Source organism: Rhyacophila brunnea, unplaced genomic scaffold (genome assembly GCF_057557595.1).
Source record: "Rhyacophila brunnea isolate RB1 unplaced genomic scaffold, BYU_Rbru_1.0 scaffold_20, whole genome shotgun sequence".
NCBI classification, from domain to species: Eukaryota; Metazoa; Arthropoda; class Insecta; order Trichoptera; family Rhyacophilidae; genus Rhyacophila; species Rhyacophila brunnea.
The window spans coordinates 6,246,673-6,263,785 of NW_028232860.1; the positions used below are offsets into that span (position 1 = coordinate 6,246,673).

At 29.7% G+C, this 17,113-nt stretch overlaps 1 protein-coding gene across 1 annotated transcript in view; it reads right to left on the reverse strand.

Annotated features, from left to right (window-relative positions):
* Window positions 1–5,210: 5,210 nt before the first annotated feature.
* LOC147071120 (zwei Ig domain protein zig-8-like) overlaps window positions 5,211–17,113 on the reverse strand; it is a 134,230-nt gene continuing 122,327 nt past the window's right edge. Inside the window, exon 6 of the mRNA XM_085948222.1 lies at window positions 5,211–14,366. Coding sequence (XP_085804348.1) covers window positions 14,203–14,366 — 164 coding nt within the window. The 3' untranslated portion in view covers window positions 5,211–14,202. The remainder of the gene's footprint in view (window positions 14,367–17,113) is intronic.

Below are 17,113 nucleotides of genomic sequence, written 5' to 3' on the forward strand. Positions count from 1 at the left end.
AATTGATTTATATCGAAAAATATTATTGTCACTGTACATGCCAAGTAGCGTAACCCTCACTTTTCACCAAAGTGACATTTTGATGGCAATGGACTTATTGCATACTCTTACACGAACTGGCCAAGTATCATAAATCCCAAAAAAATATTTCATATCAAATAATTCAAAACTATTTTTAAGCCATTTGTAGCTTGACAAAAAATATTTCAGCCAAATGCTGTAACCCTTTCTAAATCTACTCTACATAGTATGTAGGTACATAGTAAGCCACTAAATTTATAATAAAACAATATATTATATAAAATAATACATAAATAATATATAAAAATATACGAAAATCCCATGCCCACAGTTTTTTTTTCACTTCCTGAACAATTTGATATTTTAGGGTTACGTTACTTGGCCTGCACAGTGACGTTATTAACAGATCACAATCTTAGTTTATATATTCTTTTATGCAGTGTATTGTAGTTTTGTATTGATTTATTTACTTTTTCAATGAATCTACAGTTTAATACAAGCCTTCAACTCCTCTGCAATCTTTCACCAGTATTTTTTTGTATTTATACTATCATCCTAGCATAGTTGTAACTTCTTCGTAGTTTTATAATCCGCCACATCTTCATATTATTCATTTTTTGGACACCTTCCATAGCCTAACGAGCAACCAATGCTCTTTAAAGATTTAGAGTATCTTATAGATATGGTAATTCGTTTTATTTCAACATTTTTTATGAAAATCTTTACGTATGCTTTTAGCTGTATGTATCTACGCAAAACTTAAAAGCTTTCATATCAATTAAACTAAACAATCTTAACAGAAGAAACCGCAGAATATTTCGCACCCCCAGTAAAATACTGTAGTAAGTCGAAAATTGGCATTTTGCAGGAGAGCCATTTGAAGTTTCAAATATTCTTTGTAAATACAGGAAAAGTCTGAATGTAAAAATTATTACTCATTTTTATGGAAAAACATGATCTATTTTCAACTGTATTCATCATTTTTCTCTAAAACATATACAAACGGAGATATTTGAATATTTCTGAGTTACGACTGTATTTTATTAGGATATTTGACAATTTCATGGTAAAATTTGAATCAACTCAATACTTTCTATGTAAATTTCCCTACCATCACTCTAATAATTTCAACTAATTTGTTGGGCACTGTAAAGGAAGGTTTTCAAAATATTTAGTTATGGTACAATCTTTAAAGATTTATTGAAAAAAAAGAAAAATACAATTATTAGTTCAAAACAACATAAAAATACTTAATTATTTAATTTAATGGGAAAATAAAATTTTTACATACGATTTTTAATTTTTACACATCACTTGGAAGAGAAGCAAAAAAATCATAATAAAATTCACGATATTTAGCGATGCAGAGGAAAGCAAATTTTTCTTTTTAATTGTCGTTATTTTTGGCCACTCTTGATATGCTTTGGATAAATTGAGACCATCCATTGGTAACGGTTTACCTATTTGCTGTTGTCGAACATTCAATTTCCTACATTCTTCATGATAACTGGTTTTAAAAAAAATAATGTATGGATAGTCTCTGTCTACTTTTATAACTTTAATCTTCTGCCACAAAACTTTTCCTCCATTTTCATCCGTGTTGTAATTTTTACCGATTTAATCTGCTAGTTTTTTCATGTTGAGAAAATTATTTGTCGTCATGGGTTTAACTATGTATGGTTGTCCTGTTTTCTTACTTGTTTGTACAATGGTAATCATTTGGCTGGGCACAAATATTGGTCCACTTTTTAGAGCCCTAGTCTTCTGCTGCTCAATTGTAGAATGGACGATATCGCCTTCATTTTGTTTATGCCCGGTGACCAAAAACTTATGAGAGATCGTTGTATTTTTTTGTGAATTCCCGGCGGCATATAAATACATTGCAGCAATGTATTTATTTTTATTCTGCCCGGCACAATTGTCACTGTAAAAAATAAAATGCTCATTGTGGTGATATTTTTCACATGCATTGTAATCGAGTACACAGCTACCAATTTTATTGGATCCTCATGCAGCTTGACTCTCGTCCCACATGTATCAGTTTGCAATATTTTCAGTGATATTATAGACTGTACGATTGTACATTGCCAAACTTTCGTTTATAATAGAAAGTTGACACATTTCCGCAAGGAAGCGGTAAAACAGCCTGCAAATCAAATACAGCTACAATAATGATGCTATTTTGGCCATTAGTTCGGGACTCTGCTACATCTTTGATCTTTTCATCCCTTGCCTCTTTTTTCCAGGTTGATGTGTCTCATATTTTTCTTGAAGTTGGTTTTTTTCATCTGGTGGTGAAAAATTATTGTATAGGTCGCATTCAACGCACAAATCTTTTTTTAGGCTTAAAGAAGCCAATATTAAATTCGTCATTAAATATGAATGCGTATAATAATGTTCTTTTCCAAATGGCATATTGCTGTCAGCTTGTTGTTTTTTGTATAACCGATACATTTCAGCAATTGTTAATTTACCATCTAAATACAATTTGGACGTCTGTGCACGCAAATAATGTTACTCGATCACTGGGAAAGACTTAATGTGAGCTCTTGTATCATTTTTTTAATCATCACCAATTTTTTGTGATTTTTGTGATCTCTTTGTTCTGGAATTGGCGTTCCGGAAAGAAGATCTCTTGTTTTCTACGCAGTGGAGCAGTACCTTTTACTCACCCCAAATGTGTTGATAAAGTATTTTTTGCATACTTCTTGTATTTTACTTCCATTTAATTGTTGATAACAAAAATTGTTGCCTCTGCTGCTTCCAGTTTTTTTTTGTTTGAATACTTTGGAACAATAATATCCATGCAATTAGTGAGAAAATTACGCTGTATCTCAAGATTTTCCTGTAGTAACAGAGTTACAACAGTATTTTTTTGAAAAGTATTGTTTTAGTTTTTTAGAAAGCTTCTTGTAAAATACTGTCGTAACTTAGTTACAACACTATTTTATTACCTATTTAACAGTTTTCGGAAAGTAATGTACTGTATTAAGTGCTTTCTCTCCGACACTATTTGAGTTTGAGAGACGACATTATTTTATTAAAATAGCAAAAAAAAATACGAATCCAACCACATCCATAACTCGAAAACGCCCATTTCAGACTTACGACAGTATCTTACTGGGGGTGCGATTTGATGACCTGTTCGTTTGCTAAGTTGAAAGCTAATGATAGTCATATTAGTAGTTAATGCATAGGTTAAAATTGTTTAGGCACATCACTCACGTGGACATGACAAAATAAGAAAATTTGATGATGGCGAAAGTTTTCAATTCTTGGTATAAATGGTATAATTAAAATCATTTTTTTTTATTTATGATTCTCCCCACTTTACTATAAATGGATCGTAAATTAATCTACATTCGAAGCTTTTTAGTAATAGCTTATTATTTATATTAACCAAAATACCTTCATATTGTTTTTCGTTATTTTAGTTCAGGGTATTAGTGAGATAAATCCTAAGTAATATTAGTAAATATCTAGACAGTCTAGTGTTATTAATGTCATTAGGTTTAAGAAGTTTCTCTTTTTGAGTTCCTTAATTGAGCCGTCGTTAATCTCTTTGTGTGTAAGTTTTTCACGTGGTAATCCTGTCGCGTAGCTTTTTTTAATCGCCCTTAATCCCTAACGAGCTTTCCTCACAAAAGCTGAAGGTTTATTAGCGGAAACCTACACTAACGGCCATTGTTTCTATTGAATAATGGCTTTCTAAAACAAAGCCAGTCGTCAGTTTGTCCGTGAAACTTGTGTACATTTTTCTTTACAAAACACACTGTGCTTAAAAGCTTATGTTATCAAAGTTTAATTCAATTGTTAGGTAACGGAAACTTTTTTTAATATGAAAAATATGAATTTATAACTTTTTAGATAATAGATCAATGTTTATAACGGCTTTCATAATTCTTAGGCATATTTTTTTCATTAATTTCTGTTTGTTACAACTGAAAAACCGATTGATCAAATAATATTATCGACTTATGGTACTTGATAAAACTTGATAAAAATAATTAGATTTAAATTACTTGTTCACACAATTATTTACAATGTCATTTGTGAATAACTCAACCATTTTGTGTTGTTTGAATTATTAATAATCTTCAAAAATTGATAAACCGTAAAATTCCTGCCAAAAGTTTGTAAGTCTCAAAACTATTTTATGGAGTAATTTTAGTCTGAAGTGTTCTATAAAATCAGTATTAGCCAAAACCTAATTTAATAAAAGAATTTTAAATAGATTGCAGTATATTCTATTATGTCAGTATGTTGAGTAGTTCATATTATCTAATAATTATACACAAAAGGTTATTTATTAAAAAAACGTTAATACTAAATAACCTTTGGCAGACAAGATTTTATAATTTTACTGTACATTCTTATTAGAGTTATGGAAGAAAATCGTTGAAAATATTATCTCTGTGGTCCCGTCGATAGTTAATTCAAAAAATATAGATGAATCATGTTAAAATGGTTTCATTTCTTTTATATGGCAAAATGAATTATAAAATAGCATTTATTACATAAAAATACTTTATAAGTATACTTATAAACTTTTGGCATTTAATTTTTTGAATCAGAATGCTATGTTTTAATAGCGAATTTGATATAAGAATACTGTAATTGGTCTTACAAATATTTTTCTGTACAGATATTTTAATGGTTCAACAATTGACACTAAAATATTGGGAAGTCGAGTAACAAACTGTTCCCTTCCCATTTTAGGCATATAATATATTATTTAGCTAAATACACATGATTTATATAACTAAAAATATCAAAAATTTTGACTTAGCAACTTTTGGCATTAACCCCACAATGTTGTAACATCACACGGACAATCGGATGTAATGTATGTTAAGTCTTATCGTAAATTTAACCATAAAAGGTTGTATCTGGAAAGAGGTATTGGATTGACAAAAAAAAACATATTTATTTAATACACATATTTTTATTATAACAAAGAAACTAAATATTCGTTTTACATATTATCTTAACAAATCAATATATTACATAATTATCTTTGAGCGTAATGTTTTTTCCTTCGTTTTTATATTAAGATAACTTGTTTTTTATTAATATCACAGTTAAATCTAAGTCATATTTATAAGGTCTTATTTGATATTTCTTCGTGAATCTTAACTTTTTACACAATATAAAGAGTTATCTGTTATAACTAGTATTTAATTATAATATATACAATATGATAGTGTTATAAAAGTATATTTAATCCAAAGAAAAAATGTGCTAATATATTAATCGACAATATACCTAATAGGTATGTAAATAAAAACGAGTAGATATAATTCCATGTACGGTAGAAAAACATTGGTAACAGAAAATATTATTGTTTCAAGACAGAGTGTTTTATTTGTATATAGTTTTCCAATATAATACAGTGAACTAATAAATAAAATTTTATGCTAAAAATCAGGTGTGTTAAACCAAAGTAAGATGTAAGAGAAAATTAAAAATAATAACAACTATCAAGATTTTCAAGATGTTAAAAAACATATCATTAACCTTATCACTGTCAGAACCGATTTAACTTATCAAATCATGTCACGTCAGGCCATGGACGAGTTAACTCGTACATTCTTCTAAATGTTTTCACTCCTGAATAAACTGTGTTTATATATTTTTTAAGCAATATTTATCATTTCAGTGTGAATATATTCACGATAAACTTGAGAAACATGTTGATTTGGTAAGTTTTCACAAATATTTATCATTCTGTTTTTATTTCATGTTTTATAAGGCGTATATTTTAATCCAAAAATAACTTACCTACACTTTTTTCCATCTAGTAAAAATTGGCTGGCAGTGAACAGGTATTATGTTATCTTACTCATGTAACAAAAAATATTACACATGCATTTTTGGCTTGGAAGCCTCATTTTGATAATATTATATAAATATACATGCTGCATTGATGATTTTTATAGCAAGGTATTAACGCCATGAATAAATATATAATATGCACAAAATAATTATAAAAGTTAACATCAGTGACGGAAATGATCATAACAAATGTAACAAAATTATTGAGTGCCGCCATATGAGTTAATGTGGTGACTCTATGACCCAGATTTCGACAGTGTTACATCCTTTCATATTTCTCTTCATAACCCTCTTCGACTTTATAATATCACCTACCCGAAGCATAACTGTTACATCGCGATGAAGCTATACGACTTAGGGTACGCTGATGACACTGTCTTATTCGAAAATTTAAAACACGATCATGGCAATTCGTCTAGCGATGGTTTGAAAATCTACGAGAAGAAAACCAATGTTTTGTGTAAAATAGCATAATATATTATTATCCAGTAGAGATTTCTTCCTTATTAATCTAGGAGATTGCTTGCTTGGGGTGCACGTCATCACGGGTGACGATACTTTGTAAAGAGATTGTAATAACTGGAGCTTTTAACTCAATGCAAAATATCAGCAATGCAGAACCAAATTAAGTCTCTTTAATGCTTGTTTTCTACTATTTATAGTTGATTTGACACCATATGAATAGATATTTGCGGCATAGAGTGTCACAGTTTTTGGGTGATATTATAACTTTAATATAAAATAAATGAGAAGATATTTTTAATAATAGTTCAATACATAAAAAAAGGTTTTAACAAATCTTGCCTGTTTTTTTAGATCAACCAAAATTAAAAGTCATTAAATACAATTCTATACATTTATTTCGTTGTAATAATTTGCAGCTGATTTTGCAATAATTGAGTCTCAATCAATGTGAAATCAACAGAAGACCAAATCTTTATATTTTGTTCAATAGATAAAATATCTACAATTTCCAATTTTTAAATAAAATTATCATCAATCATATAAAAGACCTACTATTCGAGTGTCGTGAACTATCGTGAGTTTTCGTTTTTTATAAAGTTTATCATATCGCGAGAGAGAAGGTATCTTCTTATCTAAACTTGACCGTTATAATATCAGGAATAATCTAGTTATAAATTCTGCATCCCATGCACAACGCCAAAATTAAGATGGCTGGACTGGACCACAAATGCTTGATCAAAGCAACTGGAAAATGTTGGCGCTGGATCATCCAGTATGGAAGAAATTTTGAAAAGAGGCTAAGACCCTCCAAAGGGGTTGTAGTGCCATAAATGATAATGATGATTCACAACGCTTGAGACGTGTCCAGCAACTTGTACGTATGCACTTCGCCGTATCATACTTTACCGTGAAATGTTGTATCGGACATATATGGCCGTATATTAAAGAACGTCAAACCTCTTTGGGTCGTATAGTACTGACAAAAAATTCATGTGTAAATAAAACACTGTTTTTGTTGGTATACACTTTACAGGAAGCCAGCGGCAAAGAAATTTTGAAAATAGCCGATATACTAGATTATTCTTTAGGTAAGGTTAGGTTAGACTATCATTCTTGAATTCATGAATTTTGCCAAAATCAGATATGAAAATTGAATTAATGTTTATATTTAATCCAATAAAATTGGAGGCCGTATAGTATACAGTCATCTCTTTCCGATAAGATATCTCACAGCGAACTGTGCCACGGTGAATTTTTTACGTACAATTTACATGTAACCCGCTTGAGAAGTTCTTTCAAAGACAAACCCAACACTACGCGTAAAGACCACAAACAATAAACCATGTATACGGATGCGTAGTATGCAATACCGCTTGAAAAATAGAGTCACACAGTTTCATTATTAATTTTAATAGAAAGCAAAATTGTATCGTACTGATTCTACTTTTATTAAATAACTGCACCGGTTTCGTTATACTATGGTACTCTGGGGTTTTGAACGACTGCTGGATCGATAAACTTATCACATTTAATAGGTGTACGTGTCAATGAATAATTAGTAACTTATAGGAGTTGAGAGAGCTATGAGGAAGCATTCATCCATCAGAAGATCAACCCTGACTGAGGATTATGATAAAATAGTAGAAGGTTAAGAGTAGTTGGAAAGCTTTACAAATTACATCTTAAAAAAGACGCTAATATTTTAAATAGTATAATATTTATGATGTTTGTATAGTAGTCAAATATTTTTTTCTTAACGTAATTTTAACGTATTATTTTTATAGTTAAAAGGTTACGGCACTTTATTGTATATAGATTACCGACCACTGTTATATAACATTGTCGTTTTATTGCGTCAGAGTACTCCACGGTTTTTCGGTTGATTCATATTTCAAGGAGTACATTTTCCATTTGAGACTTATTTTGTTTGTCTAGGGGCACAATCTTTATGACTGTCTCAACGATGAGACAGTGTCTGTCACAAAAATATTGCGGCTTGGCTGACAGCTGTCAAGTAAAATAAATGACAAAGAACGTACCATTATTATTATTCAGATCTAAGATTTCAAACCAAAGCAAAGCGTTTTTCGAGCGAAAACATTGTTTTGTTTTGATATTTGATACTTCAGGAATATTTAATGAGTACTGAAAAACGCCGTAAGTATCAAAATGAGGAAATTACTAATGCCAGCTATTATTGAATACTGGTATTTATTGTAAGTCTTATTTTTCCTAAGTATTCAGTGGAAAAATATATCCACCAAAATATTTAAAATAATTGGTTTAATTAAACTTTTAGATATCATCATTATTATTATCAACAGATATCATTAAGCTGCTGGATAAAAACCTCTTATACTCCTTTCACTCTTCTTAGTCCGAAGTTATTTGCTGTCATATACATCCGCCAAACTTAACGATCCGAGAAACCCTTGAACTCCCTTTGAATTAATTATTCAGTAGTTGAACACTCACCGAACAATATGTCTGGTCTATTACCATTTTATCAGCTCGGCAATCTTTATCATATTGCGTACTTTTGCTTATCTGTCTGCTATAAACATTGGTTTAATTTGTGGTCTTTTCGTATTATGCCTGACATGCAACTTTTCATGTCACATTTCATCACTCGTTATTTTTAGATTAATTTTTCGCTTACAAAAGAGTTTAATGTTTCACTTGCATTCATAATATGTGATCAGTTATAGCATTATATTGGTGACTATTACAAACTTCATAAATATGTATATTATTTACTTGTCACACTCCATTTTCTTTATATTATTATTTTGGATGAAACAAAAGAATCACAAGTAAAATTATTATTGTAAACGTGTGTATTAAAGTGAGTGTTAAGAATCATATTTTATTAATTTTTAGAAATAATTTCGATATTTCTATTTATTTAAAATTTTATGATTTTGTGGAAATATACATTTTTATAATAATAATATAATGTAGGATCATTTTGCGTTAAATATACATAATAATTGGACATAGTTATGCAGAAAGTAGCCAGTCCACAAAAAACAAAAAAAAAATATGATATAGATCAGATGCAAGAAGGTTTTCTCTACGTTCTGTTGAAAATAGCCAAGCCGCAAGAAAATATTCTTGAAATAAAAAAACTATTTACAATTTTTCATTTTACAAACATTTTTAATATCATGTTGTTGCTAAAGTGCTATCATCTCAGCTCGAAATTATTGCGGACTGGCTACATTCTGCATAACTACATTCAATTATAATACGATTTATTTTATTATGCAAAAGGGTAATAGTATAAATACGTCGTTATATACAAGTAAAATAAAATACTTAAAAAAATTATAGAAAATAAAATAATTTTAAATATATTTCAATTTGCTTTACCAGTTAGAAATTTGTTCAAAATATTTTTAAAATTAAACAAAAATACTTAACATAATAACAAGAGCTGTTAGTTTTCCTGATAAATTATTTTGAAATATTTATATTAATAACAAATAAAATTGTTTCTATCTGTGCGGAGTTATTTACAAAAATTAAATGTAGAAATTATTTCTTACAATAATAAATTTGTACATGGTAAAAACTCAAATACTTGCGCAAGATAGTAAAATGTTTCCAGTTATTGAATTAAAATGCCACATAATGTAAAACAGGGTGAATAGAGACGTTTTCAGATTTCATATTTAATTTAATCCCTATGCTGGATAACAGAAAAATTAAATTTACTTGGTAAAAATGGTGTTTGCAATTCAGCAGTATGTTTTGGTAAATAAGAATACTCATTCATTTATCATCAATATTTTGCAAAAATTATGATCTGTTCTTATTTACCAACAAAACGGGGTAAACGGCAAGGTAAAACTGCAAATTTTAATAAAAGACATGATTTAATAATGAAATATTTATTTAGAAAATAGAAAATGTATTATTTCTTTTATAAGTGTATTAGCTAAAACTATGTATCTATTTAATTGCGTTGAGTTCAATCATGGCCTAGACATGTTAGACAAAGTTTTATCAGAGATATGCAAAATAATATACGAATCGCAAAAAAAAATACGTATGAAGAATAACAAACTGTCAAGTTTCTTGTCCTATCAAAGCTTCCATAAGGCAGAAAAATATATTATCTATCAAAATAATATACATATTGGAATACAAATAGTAGCATTTTGGCAATAGTAGCACTCTGAATCACGTCATTCCTATTCACCATATTTTATAGTACAACAGTTTTGGTTGATCAAGCTTTGGTAAGTGATATGGGTTATTTATTGCACACAGGTTGTATATCAAATTATATTTCTTTTCAAAAAATTGAATCTGAAATATTACAATCGGAAAATGGACATATTATCACATAGCTATTATTTATATGTGAGCAAAAGTTAAAAGACGACCAGTCTTAAAAATTTGTTATATATGTAAAATTAACCATGATACAATATAAACGCACAAATAAGAATAAATGTGAGATGAATCAACACTACGTCTAACTACTAAATTCCATACAGAAATAAGACATTGGAGTTCTCATACAATATGATCAAAAAAATGTATACCTTCGATCTTTTAGATCTTTACGCAAGATGAATTCAACACTTACAAACACAGCTTTATACAGGAATATAACAATAATGTTACGTTTATTGTCCTGATAAATTGTGAATACAATAAAATAAAAATTAGACCCAATTTTGCGCTCTTGAATGGACGGTCTCAAGTGAGCCTCCAACATTTCAACATAGCATAAGTATTTGACTCTTTACCATTTCATTTTCTCTAAGTATACAATATAATAAAATCTAATGTATTGTTACACATTGGTAGTATAATAGAAGCCTAGTTCCAAAAAATATTTTAATTCATACTTACACCAGTAATTCCCTACCTTGGTTTTATTAGCTTGTTTCGGAGCACTTAAAAAATCTTTAATACGATATCATTATAAAATAAAATAATATTACTGTCTAAAATCAGTACACCAAATTTCATATGAAAATCTTTATATTTTTTACGCCTATATACCAACGATTCCGCCAATTGAAAAAATGGTTAGAAAAACCACAAAACGCATTCTAAACGTTTTTTTTTATTATGAATGAATTTTTATACAAAGTAAAGGTGACCAGCGCATCTATTATACACAAGACTTCTATCTGCAGCTATCGAGGATAGTTTTTCATATTATGTTTGTATCGAAGTATTATAATTATTACAATAAGTTAGCCGGTAGTTCTAAACAGTCAAAACTGTCTATCTCGCTCTAAAACTTAGCACACTGAAGAGAAGTACTGTTAAAACATAGCAAGTGCTAATACTTTGATATAAAACTACCCTCGATAGCTGCTGATAGCGCCCGATAGCAGTCTTGTGTATAGAATAGATGCGCTGTAGTGTTTTCGTCTGTCAAGTTGATTATTTTTACCACAACTACGATTTCAAGTTCCATAATTCAATTATTCGTGAAATACAATCTATTGTTTATAAAAATTCTTTATAAAAACTCTTCATGAAACGAGAAATCAATAACACTTCAATCAAATTTATTCAGATCCTGGTATATCCCACTTACACAGGGTGAGTTTTAATTGAACGTTATCATATATCTCAATTATTAGGATCTGATTACCAGATTATGGCAGACTTTTTTGATGTCTGTGTTGTTAGAACAAAATGTGTTATTTTATAAATCGTTTAATAAGAAAAAGTTTACAGGTATTATATACAACTGGTGACCGTATTACAAGACCTGCCATGAAATGGAAATTATAAAAAAAAATCTTTAACATAATAAAACGGTGTTATAAAATAAAGATTATAATCTAATTTTCAGCTGAGTAACGAAGGAAGATAGAGTATTTTTTTAATCTTATATTGTCTTAGAAAAATTAAAGTTTCAAAATCAAATAAAATAAAATTTTACCATACTAAAGACAACGTATCAACACTTTATTGCACAATATACAAAAAAAAGTTCATAACCTACAAATTAATTAATCACTTTTTAATGTGATTTTTAGTCAATTATATTGAATTGCATGCTTCATCCCCACTTAAAATAATAATATTAAATTTTAGCTAGTCATTAATATCGTACTCATAAGAAAGAAGTAATGACTTATAAACCTCAAATTAATAAGTACATATTAACATATTTTATGGAACTGGACTTAGGATTTATAATAATATAATATAATCTACGATATACTATGTCTGAAATCCATAACTTGATATGTTCAATTTTGACAACCTTTCAGGATATCTGCAGTTACGATAGTTTTAAAATACGTACATTTGGCTGATTTGTATGTGATGTTAAGTAGTTTTTTTTTACATTAATTGTAGTATAAATTGTTTTTCAGGCTAATCTGGCAAATTATTATATATATGAATACACTACTGCCATCTAACGGAAATATTATATGATCGATGCTTTATTCTGGTACAAGTAAATAACCGTGTCTCAAATGTTCAAAGTTCAAAAAAGTGTTCCACAAGGGTGATTTCTCTCTACTACACTATTTAATAAGTAAATTAAGAACTATTAAAGAGATGGTATGTGTCTTGATATGTAAAAAAGCTTTACCCAATCAGGATAGTGCTTAAAAACGACACATTGTATGGGACAGTAAAATAAGTAAAAAAAAAAAAGGAATATACAAATTGTACGAATATACGAGTTGTGTTTGCCCCGATTCCAGTGGAACTATAAATTTCAATCGTATATTTCTAATCAGATTCGTATCTGATCAGTGTTTCAAAGATTGCAACAAGGTCAACATTCAAACTCAATTCTCAATGATAAACATCATAATAGAGGTTATTCTAATAACATTAAAGCCACGCGCAAGTTAATTGTAATACAATTCTAAGTAAACAGTGTGCATGTGTGAATCGTTAGCTCAAAATCAGTGACTTCCTTTCCATACCAAGGATAAAAGGTGAGTTCCCGTGATCCCTAGTTTGTTATATTTATCATCTTAATTACCGTGTCTGGAAATTTGTACGTATATAATCGCCGTATCGTACTTCACCGTGAAATGTTGTATCGGAAATAATATATGGTCGTACATTAAAGACTGTCCAACCTCTTTGAGTCGTATAGTACTGAGATAAAATACATGTATAAATAAAACACGGTTCTTGTCGGTTTACAGGAAGCCGGCGGCAAACAATTTTTGAAAATAGCTTTATATTCTGGATTATTTGTTAGGTTAGGTTAGGTTGGATTTTCATGCTTGAATTCATGATTTTTTCAAAATCGGCTACGAACATTGGATTAACGTTCATATTGAATCTAATAAAATTGGAGACCTTGTAGTATACGGTCATCTCTTTCCGATAGAAGGCTCATGGTGAACTGTGCTACGGTGAAATATTTTACGTACAATGGGCATGTAACCCCTAATTACAGTAGGCACACTAAATTATCACTAATTTGTGTTTTAACATATTAGTATTTTTAATAGATGTATAATATGTATTTCACATTTAGTTGGTGTGCCCCCACTTTATCATTTGCTGATTATTAGAATAGTAGGGAGCTTTGTCTTAGCGGTGGAATTTTTAGGGACGTCACTGAGTTTACATTAATTGTAATATCTTAAAATAAGATGGCTGTACTTTATAAGTGCGTAGTGGTGGAAAGCAGAGTCCTGTATATTAATAGAAATGTATTAAAAACTAAAATCATGGTTATAGAACAAAGCAGTACATTGTTTTAAATAATTCTAGTCACGAAAATGTCACATATCAAGTTATAGATTTTGCTTACAAAGTAATGTGTCTCAATAGTACCTCATTAAATCACTGAGTGTTACTATCGTTTGCAATAGTAATAACGTCCACAGTAAGTGTCTGGTAACTATATATAGAACGTCCACTTTATCACCGGTGAGTATTTTGGTGAAAACGACTGGAGTGAGCTGATGAAGTGTGCACGACGAGTGTCACAAGGTGGGCCAGGGTGACCAACGACGATAGGGCGACAATCAGTAGGCTGTTGCTCTGCAGCCGGATGCTCTCTCCGTATATCGCCGCGGGATACTCGCCTGAGGGAATAAAAATGGAAGGTTACTATTCATTTACTAAAACCCACTGACGCACGATGGTCGAGCAGTAGAGTGTCTGCATTTAATATCGTGGGTCCCTGGTCTGATAAAAAAAAACAAATTAACCATGTTTTCTTTTATTCAACGAATAATTCACAAGATTTAAGAATGTATCTTTCTGATTATTGAACATACATAATTCTGAAAACACTCATGAGAAAATATAGCCAATAGAAAAAAACACCCGGCAGAAATCGAACCTGCGTCTTTTGGGTATCGCGCCCTGTGCATTATCATTCTATTGGCTATTTTCTATAATCAGTTTAATGTGGTCTTAGTTTGGCATGTTTTACTAAACGAAAGTTTACTTTTTTTGTCATTTTTAATACCAGGTTTGGATTTCTACGTGATTTACATGCATATGCAATCTTTCGTAGTACACATTGGTTGAACACTTTACGCTTAAGACAAAATGGGAGGTCACTTTTAAAAATACTATTCAGGTGTCCAAATGCACTTCATGCCAGTTTGGTTCTGCGAGCAATCTCGTCATACATACCATAATCAATTGACATTAATTTGTTGTCATAATATGTGTCGATAAATGTATTCTAGAAAAAAATCAAGGTTTTTCGATATATAGAACATGCACATAAAGCATTATGTCTGATATTAGAGGGCAAGTCAAACTTCAATTTGCAATTACCCCATAACATGATTTCGAGACTTTTGGCAGTATGATATTAATTTAATAATAATTAATACATTATGTACCCATTGTATTTTATTTGATAGGTATATTGTGAATTCAGTGGCGAAGAGTGGAGGTAGGCTGTTTGGATTCGTTATAAATAGTGCACATAAAACTATATTATTCATACTAATTTTGTTTTCATTGAACCAAGAATACAATAATTTTCAGATGGTGCTGGTGAGTTTAAATTCAATTAAACCCTACCTAAACCAACTCATAGTAATTTAGCTATACTATGGGCGATCCAACAAAAAAGTGCACACTTTTTTAGTCATATTTATCTATTTTGGTTGAATTAAGAATACATATTACAGATGGTGTTGATTGGTGTTTTTTAATTCATTAAGCCCTACCTAAGTCAAACTACAATTGATAAAAAATATTCTTTTATCTATAAAATACCTAAAGTTAGTTAATTATGTAATGGCATTATTTTAGATATTTTATAGATAAACGACATTTTTTGACTATTATTTAATATAGCTTGGATTAGGTTTACATTGTAGTCTTAGTTCAATAGAAACAAATTATTTTGGTATGTATAATATATACATTAGGTGAGTTTATATATATTATATTAGGAGAGTTTATATGTATTTTTTTTTTAAATAATGTTATAAAAAAGTAGGTACCATGTAAGAATATTATTATCTTATTAGTTACTCCATTAATTATTTTTCTTAGAATTGACGATTTACACCTCTTGAATGTATTATTTTCATTGTTCATAAAGAATAATGATCTATTATTATGTTTTTACGATTTATTATAATATGCTATCGAGGGTGTTGTTATTAATAAGATAGCGTTTTTACTAATTAGGTTTTTTACTGATAATACAACTATTCATAATTTGTTTATTGTATTTTTTGCAACCTTTGACTTGATAGGTAGGTAATGGAGTTTTTACCTACTTTACTGTATTGATTTATTATATAAGCTAGAGTAAAGAAAGTTCGTTGTCAGTGTATTTTTACCTTTGGTGAGTGTACACAACGCCTGAAGATGCCAAAAGGTGAAACCCGGATTGCAAAAAACGACTTAAATGGAATAGTACAGAGCTTGAATCCATTAGAATTGAAATACATTTGACTGACAAAGTTTACAACTTATTCACTATGTATGTCAGATCTTAACAGGCTGTTTGCCACTGTTGTTGGTGCAGCTTAAATTTGAGAGTAACCTCAAGATATGTTTTTTTAATAAACTTAGCAACCTGTCCATGCGTTAAATTTTATTATGCATTCATCTGTCAGTGTACGTTTCTTTATTAATTATTCCACCAACTTATCTTCTGGCAAAGCATGCACGATTCTGACGAAGTGTCCCAGTTTCTATAAACTACCCGAAAACATATAGAATTTTCCTATCGCTTTACCGTTCTCCTATTCCACAAAAACAACATTACTGTCGATTTATCGACGCGGCCCCAGTTTACGGAGTCCTTTATTGTCGACCCTCCGTTGGATTTTTTACCTTGTCAGTTTTGCGACATTCCCGAAACACATTCTTACCATTTTTTTTACTTCCCCTAAATGCGGCTGGGTCAACTTCATCACGTAGCAAGGTCACGAGAGTTTAACACTCCAGTCGTAAAGTCTTCTCTTCTATATTTTTACTTCTTTCGTTGAAAACATATTTATTTTTAAAGCATCCATCCATTTTGTTTTTTACAAATATGGTTCCTTCTTATTATTATGAAATTTTCATTCAATTCTATCGATAGTTTTAAGCTTAACTAACATTTCACAACCTTACTGAAAGGCAGTTTCAAATAACAGTTTTATTTATTGTTTAAAACTTTCATGGTTGATTTGAGTTATGGTAATAGATTTTTAGGTTTTATCAATCAATTTTTTCAGACCTTCATAAAAAAAGTAATATCAAACAATTGAAGAAATCAAAACGGGTTTCATATTTTTTTTATATTTACGTATCATTCATTATCATCATAATATTAAACTATTTATTTACATGTTAAATCGCTGAGATA